Raw genomic sequence first — 21,958 nt, 5'->3', positions numbered from 1 at the left:
TGCATGCCACTGTTTTCATGGTTTTTTGAGTACAATGCTGAACAACCATCAAAGATTTGGGTTTATAGCAAAAATATAACTTGCCAGATTCTGCTCAGACTCTGGTCATTTTATTGCCTTCCAGAAGCATTCATAACTGGTGCCCCTCTGATAAACGAATGCAATCTGAATAGGTCCTGAAAAACAGGGTCTAAACATCTTTTTCAGCTGAATAAATGCACACAGTGAAATGAAAAGAATTCATCACAGCTGTTTTATAACTGTACAGAGCGCTTAGCTGTAATAAAAAAAAAAAAAAATCACATGAAAAAGTCAATTAGAGATGCGCATGAAAAGGGCAGTTTAACCAAGCAAAGCTACTCTGTGGCTAACAGACTGTGAAAACTGCAGATTCCATTTAGCACTGTAGTCACATTAGTCACGTTAGCATTGTTCGGCCGGAGCGTCCCTTTAATAACATAAAATTAGTTGTTCCATGTCAGAATAGAAGTTCTCACACATCAATTTCCAGCGGAAACGCTGCGACAAAAAACTCAAACAGTAATGGAAACATCACACTTCAGAAATGAAAAGCTGAAGGTGCCAGACTCACTGAGCCTGAGCCTAAACTCTGCCCTGAACTTCAGAAAATGACTGATGTTAAAGCTGTCAGAACGCTCGTCTCCTCTTCAGAGCTGCTGCTGCTGCGGAATAGAAAGAGAAAACACATCTACAGCACGAGCATGACAAGCTACACACACTTCACACACCTGCACCTGCTTTCATATTCATCCTTCAAAGCACGAAGTGACAAAGCAGAGGAATTCTCTCAGGACAGATTTGATCATAAAGAGACTGCAGAATGAAACTCCTATCCTAGTCATTATCATTCATACTGACGTGCCACAAGTCATGGAACAGCAGTATGTAAACGGATCATGAAGTGTTACCTTATGGGACAGAGGTGGCTTGGAAACGTTCACACCTGTATACGTTGTGAGGTGTTATCTTGTAAGTCTTGTGAGTCTAAAAACTGGCCAGCATAGGAGAGGACTGCTGTATTTTTCACACTATAAGGAGCACCGGATCATAAGGCGCTCTATTAATGAACGTTTTTTTTTTTGGTCTATTTTCATACATAAGGCGCACTGGACTTTAAAGCACATTATGTGACACTAGTAAGGAACAAGGGTTTTCCTTCAAGGAGGTAACAAAACTCTTAATAATTCTTTAAAAAACATTTTCTTTTACAGTCAAACGAGCGCTGGATGATAATCTATACAGATTTCTCTCCTGAATAAAGGTTTATTTGGGTGAGTAAAGCACAGCAGGTTGTAGGCCAATAATAATCACCTCTGAACGGTGAAAGAGCTAGCGCTTAGTGGCTAATGCTAAAGCTGCTCAAGCAGTGCTAGACGGGGTTAGCAGCAAGCTACAGGGTGAAAATACTCACCTCTGAATGGCGAAAGTGCTAGCGCTTAGCGTGGTTAGCCATTAATGCTAATGCTGCTCTAACAGTGCTAGCCAGACTTATCAGAAGGCTACAGGCTGACATACTTGCCTCTGAACGCCAAAAGAGTTAGCGCTTTTTTATTAAAAATTCATACATAAAAATGTAAGTAAAATTCACACATAAGGCACACTGACAATTTTTGGGGAAATTAAATGATTTTAAGTGTGCCTTATAGTGCGAAAAACACACTATGTGAATTAGTGATTGGAGTTGAAGTGAGGCCTGATAGTGGGGGTCAGATGATGGGACTTTCCATTTCCAAAGATTTACAGGTGGGCTTTTAACATTCCTCAAACCACAGAGTCACGTGTGTACCAGGAATACATCACAGAATGCATTACCTCCCACAGTGGACAGCACAGTGTGTGGTAATGATCATGACTGACGTGGACACATCAACATTCAATGCAGAAGATGCCACACATATCCCACAGGTCAGTGCAGCATTCTGTAGTCATGGTTTACGGCACTCTTTCCTGTTCCATGATTTTTGGCATATCAGTGTATTTATTCAAACACAAATACATACATTCCCTTTGGCACAAAAAATAAAGTAAAAAACAAAAAAAAAAGTTCACATTTTCCATCAATAGAAGAATACAAGTGGAGGTTCAAGTTAAGGAATGGCCAAAATAATAATAAAAAAAATAATAAAAAATTAGTTCCAACATAAAAAATAACAATGTACTGTATACAGACATATGCTAAGTTAATTAACTTATGCACAGTTCATTATTGTAGCTGAAAATAAGAGAACAAGTATTCTATTGGTGACGTATTTACAGTTTTCACAGAATTTCACTTCTCTGACAGTCTGGCAATTGTTCAAAATATCAAGAAGAATGGAATAATGTAAACTGTTGTTTTATACTGAGAACTGTGGAGAACCTTAAAACTGTGGAACAAATTTTAGTGCACCTTTTTTATTAATGCATTTTTATGTTTTATATTTATTATGTATTATTTAACATTAATTTATGGATTTTCTTAATTGAAGTAATATATTACATATGAAATGTGACATAACACATTGTACATGCTATGATTAAACTCCTAATATGTTAAATTAAGCTAAAAAAACAGTAATTGTGCATTGAAATGTGCAGACGTGTTTTGTGTCGAAATTAAGTTGTGATTTTTTTTCATTGTGAACTTTTGCACATGACTGTAAACTCAAACTTTTCCTCAAATGCAACATTAATCATGTTACAAACAGGGGTTTTACAACGAAATACAAGAAACAGTGCTTTTCGGCTGACTTTTCCCAAACACACACAAACAGATACAGATTGTACTGTACATATTTAAATCTGTGGTGAGGGCACGGTAAGGAGACCAGTGGGCTTCATCTTGTTCATGCCGCCATCGAGGACACACACGCGAGGGAAGTTCACTTTTACCAGGTGAGCAGCAAACTGTGGAAAAAAGGTAAAAACTGCTGTTGTAAAAACTGCTGTATCAAAGCAGACAGTTAAAATGATGCATGTTTAAAAGCAAATCCACTAATTCCTTAGGTTTTCTCTCAAGAAAGTCTTTCTTTTAAAGAAATGGTTTACTGCATGTTCAAATAATTGATATTTATGACAAAAAAAAATCACTTCTGTTACTGGCACTCATTCCTGTTACTGGCACTCATTCCTGTTACTGGAACTCACTCCTGTTACTGGAACTCACTCCTGTTACTGGCACTCATTCCTGTTACTGGAACTCACTCCTGTTACTGGAACTCACTCCTGTTACTGGAACTCACTCCTGTTACTGGCACTCATTCCTGTTACTGGAACTCACTCCTGTTACTGGAACTCACTCCTGTTACTGGAACTCACTCCTGTTACTGGCACTCATTCCTGTTACTGGAACTCACTCCTGTTACTGGAACTCACTCCTTTTACTGGAACTCACTCCAGTTACTGGAACTCACTCCTGTTACTGGCACTCATTCCTGTTACTGGCACTCATTCCTGTTACTGGAACTCACTCCTGTTACTGGCACTCATTCCTGTTACTTTTTATGTTTTGTGTAACAGGAATTAAAGTAACAAGAATGAGTTTTTTGCATAGAATTAGCAAAAACATGAAAAATAGCTAAATTATAGTTATGCTAATAGCAGGAGGACACTGAGCACATTCTAGTGATTTACAAAAAATACAATTTGTATTTTATAAATAAACTAATAAGATCTAAGAATTAATTTAGGTAACAGGACAGAGTGCTGAGATTGACCTCCTCAGTCACAGTTACAATAAATACAATCAATTTTGGTTTTCCCGTGATCTTCAGATGAACCAGCTGATGTCACTTCCTGTTGTAGATGTGACTTTTCTAGAATGTTCCACATTTTTTTCATATGGGGTATTGTTTTATGGTAACAGGAATGAGTGAAGTACAGGGGCACAACTAAAATGTGTATTTTCATTTAAATATTATTGATTTATTATGAAAAGAATATTCACACAACAATGCAAAAAAAAGATTACACCTTTGAAGGATTTTAATATTTATATTTCAGGGTAAAGTTTATAGTTAGAGAGTGGGGACAGGTAACAAATGCTATTTTTTAATTATTAAAAAAAAATACATATCTTACTTTCGCAATTACATCAATGTACAAAATACTATGCTTAATAATAAAATGAATTTTTAAAGTTTTTTTGTGTGCACATTTATACATGTCATTTCCTGGGGACAGAAATGGCACCTATTTGACGGATATGCCACAAGGTTGTGTGTTATTGTGAATAATCACTGCTTTTATGTCAGTGTTACTCAGCTCTTGTCCTAGAAACACTCTGCCCTGCAGTTTTTTGGTGGCTTTCCTTCTTTCAACACACCTGATTCAACTAATTAGGTTCTTAATGCATCCTTTCAGAGTTATAGGGGTGTGAGAAAGCAGGCCATCCTCTAAAATCTGTGGGGCAGGGTGCTTTTAGTACTAGAGAAGAGAAACACTGATGTATGGCTGATGCCTTTGACTTGTGCCAGCAATTTAACTGCATCCGTGATGTTACTCACAATAACACACACATTTTCTGATTAATGGACCAATAGAAATGCTCGAAATTTGACATTGACTCCATTAAAAGAAAAGAATCACTTTTCTACTTCTGTAACATCAGTCTAATAAAACAACAGGGGTTTCCAAGCCTTTAAAATGTTCCTTTCACTCATTATCTCTAATATCACACATTTCTTTTCAAGTATAGTTATTTACAGAGAGAGAGGACTGGATCTTCTACAGCATCGCTAAGAAGAACCCTTCATTTGAAGAGCGTACTCGAGTCCACGATTTGATGACTCACTCTCAGAACTACACAGCTTACACACTATTCTCATGGTCATAGTAATAATATGACTTCATATTATTACTGAGTAAAAAAGGTCTGATGGGTCTGAAGCTATGCTATGTAGAATTTGAACTGAAATCTTTCCCTATTCATCAACATCTGACCCGTCAAACACAGCCGGAGGGGAACCTCCTATCTGTCTGATTCTGTGCTCTATTGAAGGGGTTGCACAGGGTCAGGGCCAGAATTAGTGAACGCTGATTCAGTAAGAGGGCAAATACCACAAATGTCACAGAGAGAGAGAGAGAGAGAGAGAGAGAGCAATACTCACAGTAGCTGCGGTCTTCATGATGTTGCTGAGCACCACGATGACTCTGCCCTTGTATCCGGTCAGTGTGTTGGTCACAGGGCACTGAAGCACCTCCCCGTCCGGCCCGAACACTGAACTGTACGGGATATTGATGCTGCCAGGGATGTGACCACGACTGAAGCTACAACACATGCAGTCAAGGGTCAAACCAACACAGTCTACAGTTTACACTAGCTCAAAATAAAAAAAACAAAGTAAGTTTAAATCTGAATAAAGGGCCCTATTTGCACTTTTCCACCAAAAGAACTCTGGTTCTTGAACCACTTCTGTCCAGGCCTATGAGAACTGTGGTGCTTTTCAGCGAACCAGCCCACATTTCCACCAGTTTTAGTCAAACTGTCAAAACGTTACATGATACGTCATCACAGCGGTGTTCCTGTACCTGAGGTCTGATCAGAAAAACTGATTCAGAAACAGAAGTGGCCCCTTAATTTTTTCCAGATATGTATATGACTGTGGTTTGGGTTTCTACTCATTTGTACCTATTTAGCCTATTATAAATGAAGTTAGCACACCACTCTCAATACTGGAAACATGTCTTACAGCCTCCTGACTGTATGTAAAAGTCTACAGAGAAACGACAGCCTCCTGACAGACTGACAGAACTTCCGGAAAGTTTCCAGCTCTACTGTAAAGTAATGGTGGCATGAGAATGAATGCATGGAGGACAGCGGCAAACCAAGATGGAGACAAATGAAAGCAATAAGATAGCCTCTTGGGACGAGGGAGAAGCAGCCAGGATGGGATTGTGCAAAATTTGACATAATAAGGGAGGGAGCTGTCCTAAAGACAGGAGAAAAGAGGAGGAGGAGGAGAAGAGCAGCAGAGCAACGTGCTGAATCACTCAAAAAAATCAAAAAGAGGGGGAAAAAAAAGAGAGAGAGAGAGAGAGAGAGAGAGAGAGAGAGTCTGGTATATCGGGATAATCCTTCTTTTTAACTACCCTGTCTCTGCAGAAGAACTTTAATCACTAGCAATTTCTACTACATCCATTAACAATGGCGCTGTGGAGCGTCATCTCCGAGACCCACTGTCGCTCACTCAGAAGCACAAAGATCTAATAACTGCATTAATATTTCACATCTAGAAAGCACAAGAGCCGAGCCCTGTCTAACACGAAGGCTTATGGATTATGAAATAATGATATATTTAATTATAAGCCGAGATTTATGAATGAAAAATGATGATTGTGTTTTACAGAAGCGCAGTACTGCTATAGAGAGTTAATGCACTTTCTACAGGGCAGGCCTGTCCAATAAAAGAAGTAGAGTTTATATCACTGTACTCTCTACTAGAGAGGCTTTCTATTCACTGACTTCTATACTTTTATAATGTACTTCTTTAAAACTTACTGAAGATGCTTCTGAAGTAGTTGGTCTACATTACTAGAACAATACTATTCTAAAGTCTGGACACACCTTCTCATTTAAAGTTTTTATTTTTTTCCTTCATTTTAAATGAATACTGAAGTCATATAATAACTATAAAGGAACACATAAGGAATCATGTAGTAACTTAAAACTTAGTGTTAAACACTAAACCACAATACTCTGAAAGGTATTTAGGTTTATCTCTTATCTGGGGTAACTCTTGCTCTTCCTTTCCTGGGTCGGTCCTGATGAGAGCCAGTTTCATCATGTCACTGCAATCAGGGATACTTTCAAAGATCCTGAAATGTTTCGGATTGACCTTCATTTCTTAAAGTAATATTTATTTCTTTATTTAGTTGAGTAGTTCCTGCCATAATATGGATTAGAGCTATTCACTGTATACCAACTCTACCTCTTCACAACTTCACAACTGATGCTCTCAAACACATTAAGAGGCAAGATATTCAAGTAATTAACTCTTGATGAGTTCAGTACAGCTGTTAACTGAGAGCCTGAATTCCAGGTGACTGTACCTCACAGTTTTGCTCAAAATATTGCAATGCACACAGCATTATGTGTGACATACCAGAGTTCAAAAGAGGACAAATTGTTGGTGCACGTCTTGCTGGCACATCTGTGACCAAGACAGCAAGTCTAGCAAGTCTTTGTGATGTATCAAGAGCCACGGTATCCAGGGTAATGTCAGCGTACCACCATCAAGAAGGACGACCCACATCCAACAGGATTAACTGTGGACGCAAGAGGAAGCTGTCTGAAAGGGATGTTCGGGTGCTAACCCGGATTGTATCCAAAAAACATAAAACCACGGCTGATCAAATCACGGCAGAATTCAATGTGCACCTCAACTCTCCTGTTTCCACCAGAACTGTCCGTCAGGACATTAAATTATTGTGGTCTAAAACCAGGTGTTTCTGTTTCATTGTCCAACCCCTGTATATGCCACTATATTTGCACTACTGTTATACAGGCTCTGTTTATACTTTTGTACTTTTTTGTACTGTCATTCCCTCTTTAATCAATCCCCCCCTCCCGCATCACTATTGCACTATTGTCTTGTGTCTCTTGTCTCACGTACGTCTATATCTGTGTCCATGCTGTATTGTAGATTTAATGTCTCCCATTCTTTTATATTTATAATCTTATTTTCTGTACTATCTGTAACTTTTGAGAAGGAGAGTAACATAATTCTTATTCCCTGTATGTCCTGTAAATATGCAGAACTGACAATAAAACTACTGGACTTGACTTCACACCACACTCAGAGGCAGTCGGATACACATAAGACATGAATTAGAACATAGACCACATTCTTAAAATAGTGTGAACGCAACAGCATCTGTACACATCCTGACAGCGCAACACTGTTGGTTTCAATTGAACTAACAAGCCTCAGCTGGATATATAAAGCAGACACCTCATACTGAACAAAAAGGACGGCGAGTGAAAAAGCAGAGAGGGAAACGGACAGAAAAGATCACAGTGTGCAAGTAATAGAGGACGTTCTCGTGAGCGTGAGGGATCATTGTGTAACCCTCCTGTTATGTTCTCGGTCAAATTGACCCGTTTTAAAGTTTAAAGATCTAGGAAAAATAGTTGTTTTTTTTTCTAGTATGAAAATTCTTCTGCTTGTCTTAATTAGAGTAATCAACATGAAATTAATATGAAATTAGTTTTTCTCACATGTTTGCAACCACTCCTCAAAATCTAAATCTAAAACAAAATTGCAATGTTATGTTTAAATGTTTTAATGTTTAACTATTGTTTTATATGTTGGTCTTTCAAAAGTAATAAAGAAGTGAAACATTAGTATTATATAAGATTGAACATATTTTTTTTCATGAAAAAAGAGTAAATTATCCTAATTAAACCATTGCCTGTTATAGGTGAGGAACACCACTGCACTAAATAATGACTATATTGATTTATATTATTAGTAATGGAGTTAGTGATAAAATAGTTCCACTGCTTGTTAGGATTTTTTTTTTCCAGATATCTTTTGGATAATTAAACATGCACCAGGTCAAATTGACCCGGGAACACCATTGTTGTTCCTGAAAAATGAACATAATAGGAGGGTTAAGCTAAATTGGGGAGAAAGTTGGGTAACAAAAAAAAAAAAAGTGAAAATAACCCACTGTACATTAAATTCAATAAATTATTAGAATTGTGTTGTAAAAAAAATGTAGAAATGTAGAAAATGCTAAATTTAAGTTTAAGTCTATACACGTATACAACTTTCTTCACCAATTGAGACAAACTTTTTCCGAACTCTTGCATAAGACTGTAAAAAAAGAAAAAAAAAAAAGAAAATTAATTAGCCTATTCATTAAAAGCCATCAGAAAAGAGGACATAGCTGCATAATAACGAGAGTCTGCAGCAAGGACGTCTGGTGCGCTGTCCGGCAGCACTGTCCAGCAGGGTGAGTAAGCTGCTGTGTAGGTGTTTTGCGTAGGGGCCGGGTCCTTCCATACCTCCTTAAGGTGAAGCTGAGAAAGCTGGTGGTGCGTGACAGCAGTACACACATCTCACGGCCCACTGGCTTCTGTCTGAACTGCTCAAGCCAGCCTGTTCTCCGGGGAACGGCTATGTCTCAAGCAAACTTCTCACTTTATACAAACACCTGACTTTAAAGCTAGTGGCTCTTATCATGACTGGTGTGCTGTGTTAGAAGTGATATACTGTACATGAGTCATAAGTCTATTTGTTCAAATCTCAGACCTCACATTTATATACCTGAGCTGAACTACCAATATTTATCTGTTTGATTATACAGACGTTGTTGTAATGGAATGAAATATATGTAAAAATGTTTGAGGGGAAATTGTACAACTGTTAAGGTACAAGAACCATATCAGGAGGCTCTAGTTCCCTGCTGGGCTGCATTTAGCCTGGACACAAGATGAGATACTGCTGGGCATGAATCCTCTGTATGGCATCCTATAGCATTTTTGCCCACAAATGTTGCAGCAGTGCCTGTAGATCCTGCACACTATTAAGCTGGCATCACAGCTGGTTCCATAAACTGTCAATCACTAAAACTGGTCAAAGAAGTGTTTAGGCTTTTAGGACATCTCTAGCAGCAGTCAATGATCTCTCATCATGAGGTACACTATCCAAAAGAGAGCCTTTATACAGGGCAGCAGAGGAAACCTTTTACAAGGTGTGTCGCAAAGCTTGTTGCTATCTTACACCCCTTAAACAGTCTATTTTCACACCTAAAGCCAACGCAGTTAAAACATCGTCTGAGTTTAGAAATAAATCTATATTGATGGCCATGGTGGTCTGGAAGTGTGTTCAGGTCAATTTTGGCGTGTTTTGCTTCACTGACTGAAATGAACCTAGACAACAGTTAATCGTCAAAGTCCATTCCTATCTCAGTGCAGACGCGCTGCAGTGCACAAACATGACTTTTAACTCAACAATAAACAGAATAAAGAAAAAAGTAACATTGCTGCCGTATCATCACAGCGTGAACACGCAGGTCAGTATCCTCTGCTGAGACGCACAAAGCACTGCACTGTTAAGATACGAACACGCCAAAGTCAGAGCTCCCCTGGCTCTTATAGGGAATGGCAAGTGAAACGCTGATTGGTTTATTTTATGTTACACGCAAAACACACCCATGATTAACTAAGAGAATTAGTTCATGCCTTTTGCGTGTTTCAAGCACAGTAAGGCGTATTTTTTCCCTTACAAAATAAAAGTAGTCTTGGGTGATTTTAACAATTGATTCAGTTCATACAGATTGCAGTTGTTATGCGATTTTCAAAATGGACTAATCGCGATTTTACATACAGAGGTTTTATATTTTTAATCTAAAATATCCAAAAGCGCTCCTCATTTCTGAAGTGTTTATCCGTCTCACCTTGGTTACTGGCGTCTTCCATAGACTAACGCGCATATTTTTGAAACATTCCGCTCAGTCCGAAGAGTGAGCTCAGCTGAAAAAAGTTCCAGCACTGTTCCAGCACTTTCAACACAAACACCCAGTGGGATAAAACATAGACTTAGCTAAAAACATATATTTAGCTCTGTGACTTGTTTAGTGTGTTATTTTTCAATAACCAGCGTTCTGAAATCTAATCCAGCGTCTGTCAGTGTGTGCGATTCTCTGCAGCTGTGTAGACATGAGGTCAGCGTGTGATACGAATGCATGGGCTTGTAAACAATGTTTTAAATCATTGATTCACTCAATGAGTCGACTCATACAGTTGACTTATACAGGGGTAAGACAATGAAACTGAAACACCTGTCATTTTAGTGTGGGAGGTTTCTAGGCTAAATTGGAGCAGCCTGGTGGTCAATCTTCATTAATTGCACATTGCACCAGTAAGAGCAGAGTGTGAAGGTTCAGTTAGCAGAGTAAGAGCACAGTTTTGCTCAAAATATTGCAATGCACACAACATTATGGGTGACATACCAGAGTTCAAAAGAGGACAAATTGTTGGTGCGCGTGTTGCTGGAGCATCTGTGACCAAGACAGCAAGTCTTTGTGATTATCAAGAGCCACGGTATCGAGGGTAATGTCAGATTAACACCAAGAAGGACCAACCACATCCTACAGGATTAACTGTGGACGCTGTAAGAGGAAGCTGTCTGAAAGGGATGTTCGGGTGCTAACCCGGATTGTATCCAAAAAACATAAAACCACGGCTGATCAAATCACGGCAGAATTCAATGTGCACCTCAACTCTCCTGTTTCCACCAGAACTGTCTGTCAGGACATTAAATTATTGTGGTCTAAAAACAGGTGTTTCAGTTTCATTGTCCAACCCCTGTATATATAATGGAAAATCTGATCAGTTGAATGGGATGTGTTCATTTGGGATGTAACCTTCTGGATGGTGAGTGTATCTTAAAAGTAGAATCAGTAAAAGTCAGAGAGAGACAGGAAGTTTAAATAGAACTGCTTAAAGGATACTCCTCAGAGCTTCGGATGTCCACGGCTACGATCTTGGTTTTGACGGGTTTGGGCCTCTTTACTGGAGTCTTAAAATGAGCTGGTCCGGTCAGCTCACACAGGTCAATCAGATCCTCCGCGGAGATACGAGGAGAAACCTCGGCCTTCAGCTCAGACAACTTTAGCGGTTCACGAGCCTGAGAGAGAGAGAGAGAGAGAGAGAGAGAGAGAGAGAGAGAGAGAGAGAAAAAATGAGAGAATGAGAGAGAGAGAGAGAGAGAGAGAATGAGAGAGAGAGAATATGAGAGAGAGAGAGAGAAAATGAGAGATAAAGAGAATGAGAGAGAGAGAGAGAGAGAGAGAGAAAATAAGAGAGAGAGAGAAAAGAAGAGAGAGAGAGAGAGAGAGAAAATAAGAGAGAGAGAGAGAATGAGAGAGAGAGAGAGAGAAAGCTTACAGATAGTACTCAACGAAATACAATCAAAACACAGCACAAAAACATGCAAAGTTGTAATTTACATCAACTAATAAAAACAATTATTAACCGCACAGCAGAACACAATAATCACCATCAAGCAAAGCATCCCACCCCCTGTAGCCCCCTCAAACAGACTGTGACCTTTATATTTCCTTCAGTTTTTTTTTTCTTTTTTAAGATGCTTCACTCAATACACAACATCTCACATCTTCCTAGATGTGAAACAACACCAATTCCAGCCAAGCTGATCTCAGAACCTTCACCACAGTGCAGCAGCGCTCAGCACAGTGTGAGAAGGCCATTGGGCATCGCTGAGGCAGGTCAGCTGGGCATGCTCGGTGGAGACGCTCGCGGGAGTCTGCTGGCTGCCTAATGGTGTTTATATGACAGTCAGCAGTGCCACAATTGGCCAACACCACAGTAGCCTGGGAGGAAGAACCCAGAGGGCAGCAGGGACAGGTGTGCCCTCTCTTTAGCACTGGGATCTGAACCTGCTAACACAACACCTGGCCCAACTACACAACATTGTAACATCTGAAAAAAAGTCTACAGGATAAAGACTGTGTTCAAAAGAAATTGTGCAACTGTTACAATTATAATGTTTATACTATTTATAATAACTGCTCATTATATCCACTTCATACACAGCTCTAGAAAAAAATAAGAGAGCACTTAAAAATGATGAGTTTCTTTGATTTTATCGAATTGAAAACATGTGAAATATAACCAAGAGGAAGATGGATGATCACAAGCCATCAAACCAAACTGAACTGCTTGAATATTTGCAGCAGGAGTGGCATAAAGTTATCCAAAAGCAGTGTGTAAGACTGGTGGAGGAGAACATGCCAAGATGCACAAACACTGTGATTAAAATCCAGCGATATTCCACCAAATATTGAATTCTGAACTCTTAAAACTTTATTAATATGAACTTGTTTTCTTTGCATTATTTGAGCTTTGTAAGCTCGGCATCTTTTTTTGCTATTTCAGCCATTTCTCATTTTCTGCAAATAAATGCTCTAACTGACAATAATTTTATTTGGAATTTGGGAGAAATGTAGTTCATAGTTTATAGAATAAAACAACAATGTTCATTTTACTTAAACATATACCTATAAATAGTACAATCAGAGAAACTGATTCAGAAACTGAAGTGGTCTCTTAACATTAATTTGGTGTTAAATTTACATCAAGAATTACAATATGTACATGGTTACAGTAATATATGATATGGACATTATTTACAAGTAACAGTAAGAACTTACACAAACGTGCAAAAGGTTCAGTAGTGAAATTATTAACATAATTGCACTACTAATAGTGGTGCACGGATAGTGCACGGATTTAGACATGTTATATGTGGGATTTCATTGCATAAAGAATCTGAACATTAGGCTTCCTGAAAGAAACTAAGGGGGTTTAAACTAAATAAATAAATTATGGGTACCCCATGTTTGGTAGGGTGCATTGTGTGTACATAACTAAATATTTATGGTGAACTGTGAACAGTGCATTAAAAATACTGATTGTGCAGTATGAGTGGGGTAGTGAGTAGGGCTGTGAGTAGGGAACAGTTTGAGACAGTTTGAGTTTTGTTCCTTCTTTAACAGCTTCAAAGAAATGAAAAATGATTCGGATTTTCTCTGTGGCAAAAGCTACCTGTAGGTCCCATGATGGCATTAAAGGACTGTTATGTAATCTTTTGATCTGCTCTTGATTGGGCAACCTGATCTGGTCATTTTTTTAGTTGTTTCAGCTGACTTCTGATTGTTCTGAGACCTTTCCAGACCACTCTCTTCTTTAAAAGAAAAAGGCCTTAGAGAGCTCTTTGGATCTGGCCATGGTGATCAGCACACTTCAAAAACCAATCAAGAACAAACCAAAATACATTTCTGAGGTTTAAATAATACAGGCTCTTCCGAAAACCTCTATAATAATTTTCTAATTCTAAGATATCTTAAGTAGTAATAAATGTCCTAGATAGATAAATTGATCGAAAGAGAGAGATAGGGGAGAGATAGAGAGAGTGAGAGGGAGGGAGAGAAAGTGAGAGAGAGAGAGTAAGAGCGAGAGAGAGAGATGGACGTATAGGGTGTAATTGTGTCTCAGGGCTGGCTGGCTTGGGGACAGGTGAATTTATAGGCACGCCACACACTGCATCATCAGTGGGCCAGGTGATGCCAGCTAGCTGGAGAGAAAGAGAAAGAAAGAGAGAGAGAGAGAGAGAGAGAGAGAGAGAGAGAGAGAAAGAGAGAGAGAGAGAGAGAGAGAGAGAGAGAGAGAGAGAGAGAGAGAGAGAGAGAAGGTGCTAAAGAAGGAAAATGAAAAGCTGCTGAGGGACATCAACAACATGAAGAAGCACTTTCCTATCATGTATCACATCACCTGTGAACTCCAGCAGTGAAGGAAAAACCCATACTCTGCTGTTGATCTATACTGAATATTCAGGGCAGCCGGGTAGTGAACTGACCGTCACACCGTCTTAAAGCAGCACATTTTAAATGGATTACTAAGCAGTTTAAAATCCATTTACGCAGTGGAACTGGCTTATATACTGAAATGACTGCATATGAGTAAGTTTTATGTACAGAAGAAGCTGCTTTATAATATATGTAGGCTGCAATTAGTCAGAGGTTTAGAGTTCAAGCAAAAAGTAAATAATTCTAGTTTATTAATTACACCAATACAGAGAGTAACATATAAATTAATAATGTAAATTAAGGTCATTGAGGAAGGAATGAGTATGCCAACTCTTGTAATAACTGAGTAAGTACCGTGTAATAACCAGTATAATCAACCTGAATGGCTGATTATAGCGCCCTGGATTACCGAAACACTCAGGGTTTCTATCAGGTGGCATTTACTAGTGCTAAGTGCTGCTAAAATACTGGACATCTAAGCTAACTGTAATTAAACGGAAGCACTTTACTCACTCAAATAAACATTTTTTGAATATTTGAATGATTGGCGGCCTGTCCAGGGTGTATCCTGCCTTCCGCCCGATGCCTGCTGGGATAGGCTCCAGCCCCCCGCCCCCCCCGCGACCCTTCGCGGATAAAGCGGTTGACAATGAGATGAGCTGAATATTTGAATATTTGAATATGAATATTTGGGAATCCCACAATTCAAATCAAAACTGATTCTTGGTGTCACAATTCCATTTTTTCCAATTCTTTCAAAATCAGTTGGATTTCTTTTTCTTCTTTTTAACAACAAACACTGTAACACGACACTACACGGCCCTCTGTAGCTTAATAAGGAGAGGCAGTAAAAGCAAAAACTTTCCCTGTCCTGTTGCTGCTGTCTCACAACACTCACCTACTGTCCCGCGGAGCTCAGCTACTGTTGCATGGAGCTTTTAACTGTCGCGCTGTGCTTTTTAGCTGTACCACAGAGCTCTTTAACTGTCCTTCGGAGCTCAACTACTGTCCTGCGGAGCTCTTTAACTGTTAAAGAGCTCCGCAGGACAGTAGATGAACTCTGCGAGACAGTTACAAAGCTCCGCGAGACAGTTAAAGAGCTCCGCAGTACAGTAGCTGAGCTCTGCGGTACAGTAGCTGAGCTCCGCGAGACAGTTAAAGAGCTTCGTCGTACAGTTAAAAAGCTCCGCACAACAGTTAAAAAGCTTCGCGCGACAGTTAAAAAGCTCTGCGCGACAGTTAAAAAGCTCCGCGTGACAGTAGCTGCACCCGCAAAAAAAAAAAAAAAAAAAAAATTGAAAATGAGAATCGATTCTGAATCGTTCAATGTTAGGAACGCGATTCAAGCTTGAATCGATTTTCCTGCACCCCTAACCCGCTGCATTGAATGAATTAACTCATGACACCATTAGGAACCTCTACAACTGAGACCATACTGAGACGTCTGGTATGTTGCATCTGGTATTATGCATACACTACACTCGAATTACACAGTACTTCTGTACATGTAGCTCAATAAATACAAATAATTTATTGTCCCTGGAATACTTTTTCTTTCTACGCATTAGCATTGCAATCCAACACTTCCTTTAGTGCACCTTAGCAATAAGCATAACTCTGTATATACACTGAAATAAACAAGCGAGCAAAAAAAAACACATCTCATCTATCCACCCACAAACTTCCCGTATTGCTGCAGAGAATCCAGGTAGTCTTTAGCAAACCATCTTCTTCTGTCTTTCTTTCTTTCTTTCTCTCTTTCTTGTTTGGAGGAGAGCAGCTCTTGCCTCTAGGGTAACCTCTCATGAACACCACTACGGTTCAGAGTTTGTCTTTCGGGAGCCGTATAAACGCAGACATTATCAAGCGAGATAACAATGATAAAAGATGCCTATATGCTTAGCTGTCACCCCAGGGTTTACCGTTTCTTATTTGAAGATTCGACAGTGTGTCCTTGCACTGATCTTTATAGGACGCCCACTCACAAAGAGAGAACCACCGCTGCTGAAAGACTTCTGTTTGTAAACTTCTTGGCTGGAGCAACTTTTTCTTTTAATGTCTCTAAGACTCACTCTTTAACTTAGTCCACCTGGATTCTACTGTGAAATCTATGTAACCAAAGCTGCGTAATTATCCTTATTTTAACTGATCAGGACCATTGAAGATGAATCAACATTCTCTATCTACCTTGACTGTTTAAACAATACTATCTAAACAAAATATAGAGTTAAATAAGATGTTAGATTTTAGATAAATATCATACATAATTTTACAGTTCATGTCTCGCAGAAGGTTTTTATTTTAAAGCATTTTACCCATTTTAATTAGTCTTAGGACATCAAAGAGTCAATGCATATGCTCATAATAAAAAAAAATTGCACCAAGACCAAAGTGGGACTCGTCACTGAAAATGACCCACTGCCATTTGACAGTTTTTTTGGTGTCCAGAAGGCTTGGTATTATGTGGTCCTATCTTACACCCTGAACAAGGTGCGTTGCGATACTAATTGCTATCTTACACCCGGTGAACAGTCTATTTTCACGCCTTACACCTGCATTGTTAAAATAGCGATAAAATAGAGTTTAGGAATATATCTACGTCGATGGGTCTATAAATGAGGTGTGTTCAGGTAAATTTCTGGCGTATTGCTATCTTGGCAACAGAAAACACAGGTGCTCCACTGGCTGAAAACAACCTAGAACACAGTGAACTGTCAGATGTTCATTGCAGTTTTGGCAATGCAGGTGCCCTGCACGCTCTCAATGCATGTTTAAACAAGCAGGTCAGTTTCCTGTGATCAGAATCGCAGAAGCACCAATCTGCCAAAAAAAAAAAAAAAAAAAAAAAAAAACAATCTGCCTAAGTCAGAGCTCACCTGGCTCTTAAAGGGAATAGCAAATGTCACGCTGATATGATAAGAGAGATAAATGCCTTTTGCACGTTTTGAGCCACGCAAAGTTGTACTTTTCTCGTCGTTACGATAGCAAAGACACACTTAAATGCCCTGAATCAAGCTGCCAAGGTTCATGGATGAACTAAAGTTGGGTTCATTGTGTGGGATGTCATTTTGTTTAGTGGTATATCACCTTTGGTTTTCCTACACTTTTTGACGCTTCAGTCCAGAGTTACTGTATGTCCTGCAACCACTGGCCCTACATTTCCTTACTCCCTAATTTACTCACTCACAAGACAACATACTGTAACCCACGTAAGAATACATACCTAAAATATAAAAAACATACAAAGCACACAAAATATGTCTGTATATCAACAAATATGATAATATTAATCATCAAAGAACCAACACATTTATGTATACATGACAATATGTTTACTTCATAAAGACATTAAACTTCTGAAGCAGTGTCGCTCTGACCGTATTCATGGCCATCTGTGAAATATTAAAACATCTGTGAAAATGACGTCCACGATTTTCCTCCTTGTTGCTGGTCAATAAACTTGTCACCTAATTGGACATGAGCAGCTCCTAATCCCCCCCACCCCCCCCCCGCCCCCGTCCGGCCTGCAGGAGACGCCTGAGTGCATATCAGAATGTTAGTCAGGATATCAGGATGAATAGAGGAGACATGCCCCTTGGGAAGTGCTGACTCATGAACCTCGCTCTGATATAAATCAATTACTCACAGCACGGCTGCAATTCTGATTAACAGACAGCTTTCTAAAGAGTGACTGCTCTGCAGGTTTAAGGACACCTTAGTGTGCAATCACACGAACAGCAGAAAAATAAGCTCCTTTTGAAAGAGAAAAGGCCTTGGCTGCTCTAGATGACAAAGAATCCACTCAATCAGTAAACTGGGGGTCTTTCAGGCACTGGACTACACTGAACTGAACTGCATTTGCCAGTTTGCCAGTGATGACAAAACACAACCCACCTTAGTAACTGGCAGTGTTGTCCGGTCCACTTTCAACAGTGAGGAGACACTGTATTCCAATTAAAGCCTGTGAGAAAACCTTAGGATTCCTCCTAATTGTGTACTAATTGCTAATACCAAGTAGTTTTTTAGCATAAAGTATGTAGTCCAGATAAAACTGTCCAAGTTTCTGCTCCAAGTGGTCCAGCAGGCTAAGCGCTGACACTATGATAAGAGATTGCTGGTCCGAATCCCGCTCATGTAGCTTGCCATCAGCTGCTGGAGCCCTGAGAGAGCACAACTGGCTTTGCTCCCCCTCTGGGTAGGTAGATGGTGCTCTCTCTCCCCTCATCACTCCAAAGGGGGGGGGGGGGGGGGGGGGGGATGTTCAATACAAGGCATCTGCGAGCTGATGTATCAGAACCGAGTCACTGTGCGATGCTACTCGGCAATGCTGCATCTGGGTGACTTCACATGTATCAGAGGAGGCATGTGCTAGTCTTCACCCTCCTAGTGTTGGGGCATCACTAATGATAAGGGGAGTCCTAATGAGTGGGTTGGGTAATTGGCTTTGTAAATTGGAAAGAAAATGGTATAAAAATGATAGCTTGTGCTGTGTCATTCTATCTTTTAAGCAACCACCAGTATTTTTTCCTCATCACCAAAAGTGACAAATTAATTACAACTTGATGACACCACATTCTACACCAATTGGCAGAACAAGGGGTCGGATTTCTCCAGCTTTCTCTCTGTGAACGTTTGACACCTGCTGTCCATCGTTTATATCCCCAACAGTGTGGTATTGAACACGACAGAGGGGATTATAACCACTGTTTTAGCTGTTTCTGTTTTGTATAATTCAGTTTTGCACAAATTCAGGGGCAATTAATGAAAAATTAAGTAGTGGAAATGGAAGAAAGTAGCGATAGCTCGAATAGCAGCTTGCTAGCAAGCAAACCGTCCACGCTGACACAAGCCAACCCACAACAGCGCGAACAACCTCGAACACACCCATGAGCGACAGACACGGGGCGACGCAAACAGCTTGTCACCTGCCAGTGTGAACACAGGGTTACACAGTTCTTGGGAGAGTCTTGTGTAGATCCACTGAAGTTACATGGTACAGAAGCAGCATTCCAGCACGGACTGGGAAACATGCTGGTGCTACTCTCCTTATTATAAGTGTGCATAGCATCAAAATGTCTCTATTTCATTAAAATAGAATGGAAAGTAATACATTTTTAGATAATACATATTTTTTTTCCATTTGTCTCACTGCAAACAGAACAGTAAAAGATAAAGAATAAACAAAGAACAGAAACCTGAAAAAAACTTAAACAGTTCTCCATGGAGAACGAGGACTAGGAGGACTAAGAAATTTAGCAAACACTGCAAAAGCCAATGTTGTGATATATAATAATGAACAAGCCTAAATCAATGCTTCTATCCAGCCTAAATCCACTGGCTACTGGTTGCTACTTGCATTAAATTCAAGACCCTTACCCTGTGTTCACACTAAAACACAACGAGTCGCTCGTGTCGCCCTGCATTGAATAGTGGCTTCACTTATGGGTGTGGCAAAGCTCAACGAGCGCGTGTATCATAGTCCAGCTTCCAACAAGAAAAAAGGCACAACATTTTTTTTTTGCTTCAACAGCCCTAAAAAAATTATTTATGAAATGTGTGTTTGTATTAAATAGGTATTTGTTAACAAAATTAAGATTGCTAACATGGTTAAAAGTAAATTGTTCTTAATTAAGACATTAAGACATGGTGAATGTTTTTTTAATATATAAATATAACATTTACCATGCAGTCGTTTTTATTCCCGCTTGCAAAATATACCTTTTGGAGGGAAAATATGGTATAAATATGAGGAATCGCTCGGCCACTTTATTCTGCAGCTATGACTCCCGAGCTTGCTAGACTCTTGGCCCTTTCTGTGTGGTAGGAAGGAAATGCGAAAGAAACCAAAAGTTCAGAGAGCAGAAGCTTGAGTGAGATAGGTCCAAAGAAATGCTAGAAGCCAATCGGGTTAGAATGTTGTTTCACCGCGTCATATTTCATTTGCATAAAGTTGAGAAAATTTCAACTCTGTGTCGCTCTGCCGCTTTGTCACTTGTCGCTTCTCGCGTGTTTTGCTGACAAATCACGCCCTGCTATAGGAAATGAATGGTCACCTGTCGTGTTGTCGCTTTCCAGTGTGAACGCAGGGTTATGATCGCCTACAAGGTGATGACAGAGCAGGATCCCTCCTACCTGTTCTCACTCCTATAGGCTTACGTTCCCTCCTGGATACTGCGTAGAGGTAAGACCAGGCCCAAAAAATCCGACCCGACCCAGCCCGAGCCTGTGCATGTTCTGCCCGAGCCCGACCCAACCCAAACCATAAACTGCCATTATGAGCCCGAGCCCGACCCGCCCCACCCCATAAACTGCTTCGGGCTGTTTGAATGAGCGAAATATGATCAGAATTATGTTATTTAACACTGTAACATATAAGCATAGAACTATTATTTAATTAAAATGATTTTTAAGAACAGCTAAACACAATGCTGCAAGTCAAACGCGAAGGAGTTCATGTGCGAGAGAGAAAGAGAGAGAGAGAGAGATTTGCGTGTTCTGGTGTATGAGCTACTCATAGGTAAAGGTTTTCACATACTGTATCTCCTATTTCTCTTTTATCTCCTCGCGCTCATTTTCTAGTACCATACATAATTCTGCAGCTCCCTCAGACTAGCGCTTACAACTAACACCGCGGACCGCGAGGTGCCGCCGCGCTGCCGCTGTTGTGCCGAATACGACTCCCTGCTGAATCCGACTCCCGCTTTGCAGACAGAATCGGCACAAATAAACAGCGATTATGAATAAATTATTTTTCTCACCTTCAGTTTTCGTTATTTGGTTCGTTTTCATTAACAATAATAATTGGTTATTTAGCAACATTGTGATTATCACACCAGAGCTTTATATAAAATAAAAATTGAATCAAAAAACAGATGCCTACATCTCAGACTATTTTCTGGAGCCCGACCCGACCCGGCCCGAGGAATGTGGTGGGAAATCTCGGCCCGGGTCAGGTCGGGTTCGGGCAGAAAATCTAAGCTCTAATACTGCGCTTCTCCAGTGAACATTGCCTAGCTTTGCCAAACATTCACACAAAGCAATCCAGACTGTTCTTATACAGAGTTCCCCAATGGTGGAACAAACTACCTTAAACTACCAGATCAGGAGCGTCCCTCACTAACTTTAATAAAATCCTGAAGACAGAGCTTTTCAAAGAGCACTTACTCTCCTAACACCTCTAACTAACTACCTTCTACTACCAGATCAGGAGAATATCTCACTATCTTTAATAAACTCCTGAAGACAGAGCTCTTAAAAGAGCACTTACTCTCCTAACACCTCTAACACACTAACTACCTTCTACTACCAGATCAGGAGAATCTCTCGCTATCTTTAATAAACTCCTGAAGACAGAGCTCTTCAAAGAGCACTTACTCTCCTAACACCTCTAACTAACTACCTTCTACTACCAGATCAGGAGAATCTCTCACTATCTTTAATAAACTCCTGAAGACAGAGCTCTTCAAAGAGCCCTTATTCTCCAATATTCCTCTCCATTTTCTTCATTTAGCTTCCTTTAGGCTCTATTAAAAAACATTTTTGCCTTGACCTTATATGTCCTTTATTGCTAAATGTACAGCATTATTTGTTCCACTTTGGATAAAAGCATCTGCTAAATGTA

At 39.8% G+C, this 21,958-nt stretch overlaps 1 protein-coding gene across 1 annotated transcript in view; it reads right to left on the bottom strand.

The window, feature by feature from the left end:
- Window positions 1-235: 235 nt before the first annotated feature.
- Window positions 236-21,958, bottom strand: part of tbck (TBC1 domain containing kinase) — a 98,835-nt gene continuing 77,112 nt past the window's right edge. The window contains exons 24-26 of the mRNA XM_022684516.2: window positions 11,461-11,636; window positions 5,109-5,268; window positions 236-2,907 (exon numbers count right to left, since the gene is read on the bottom strand). Of these exons, the coding sequence (XP_022540237.1) occupies window positions 2,797-2,907; window positions 5,109-5,268; window positions 11,461-11,636 (447 nt within the window). The 3' untranslated portion in view covers window positions 236-2,796. The remainder of the gene's footprint in view (window positions 2,908-5,108; window positions 5,269-11,460; window positions 11,637-21,958) is intronic.

The sequence above is a fragment of the Astyanax mexicanus genome, chromosome 7 (assembly GCF_023375975.1).
Source record: "Astyanax mexicanus isolate ESR-SI-001 chromosome 7, AstMex3_surface, whole genome shotgun sequence".
NCBI lineage: Eukaryota > Metazoa > Chordata > Actinopteri > Characiformes > Acestrorhamphidae > Astyanax > Astyanax mexicanus.
Note: the sequence above shows the minus strand (reverse complement) of the source record. Positions and strands in the feature narration are given on the sequence as shown.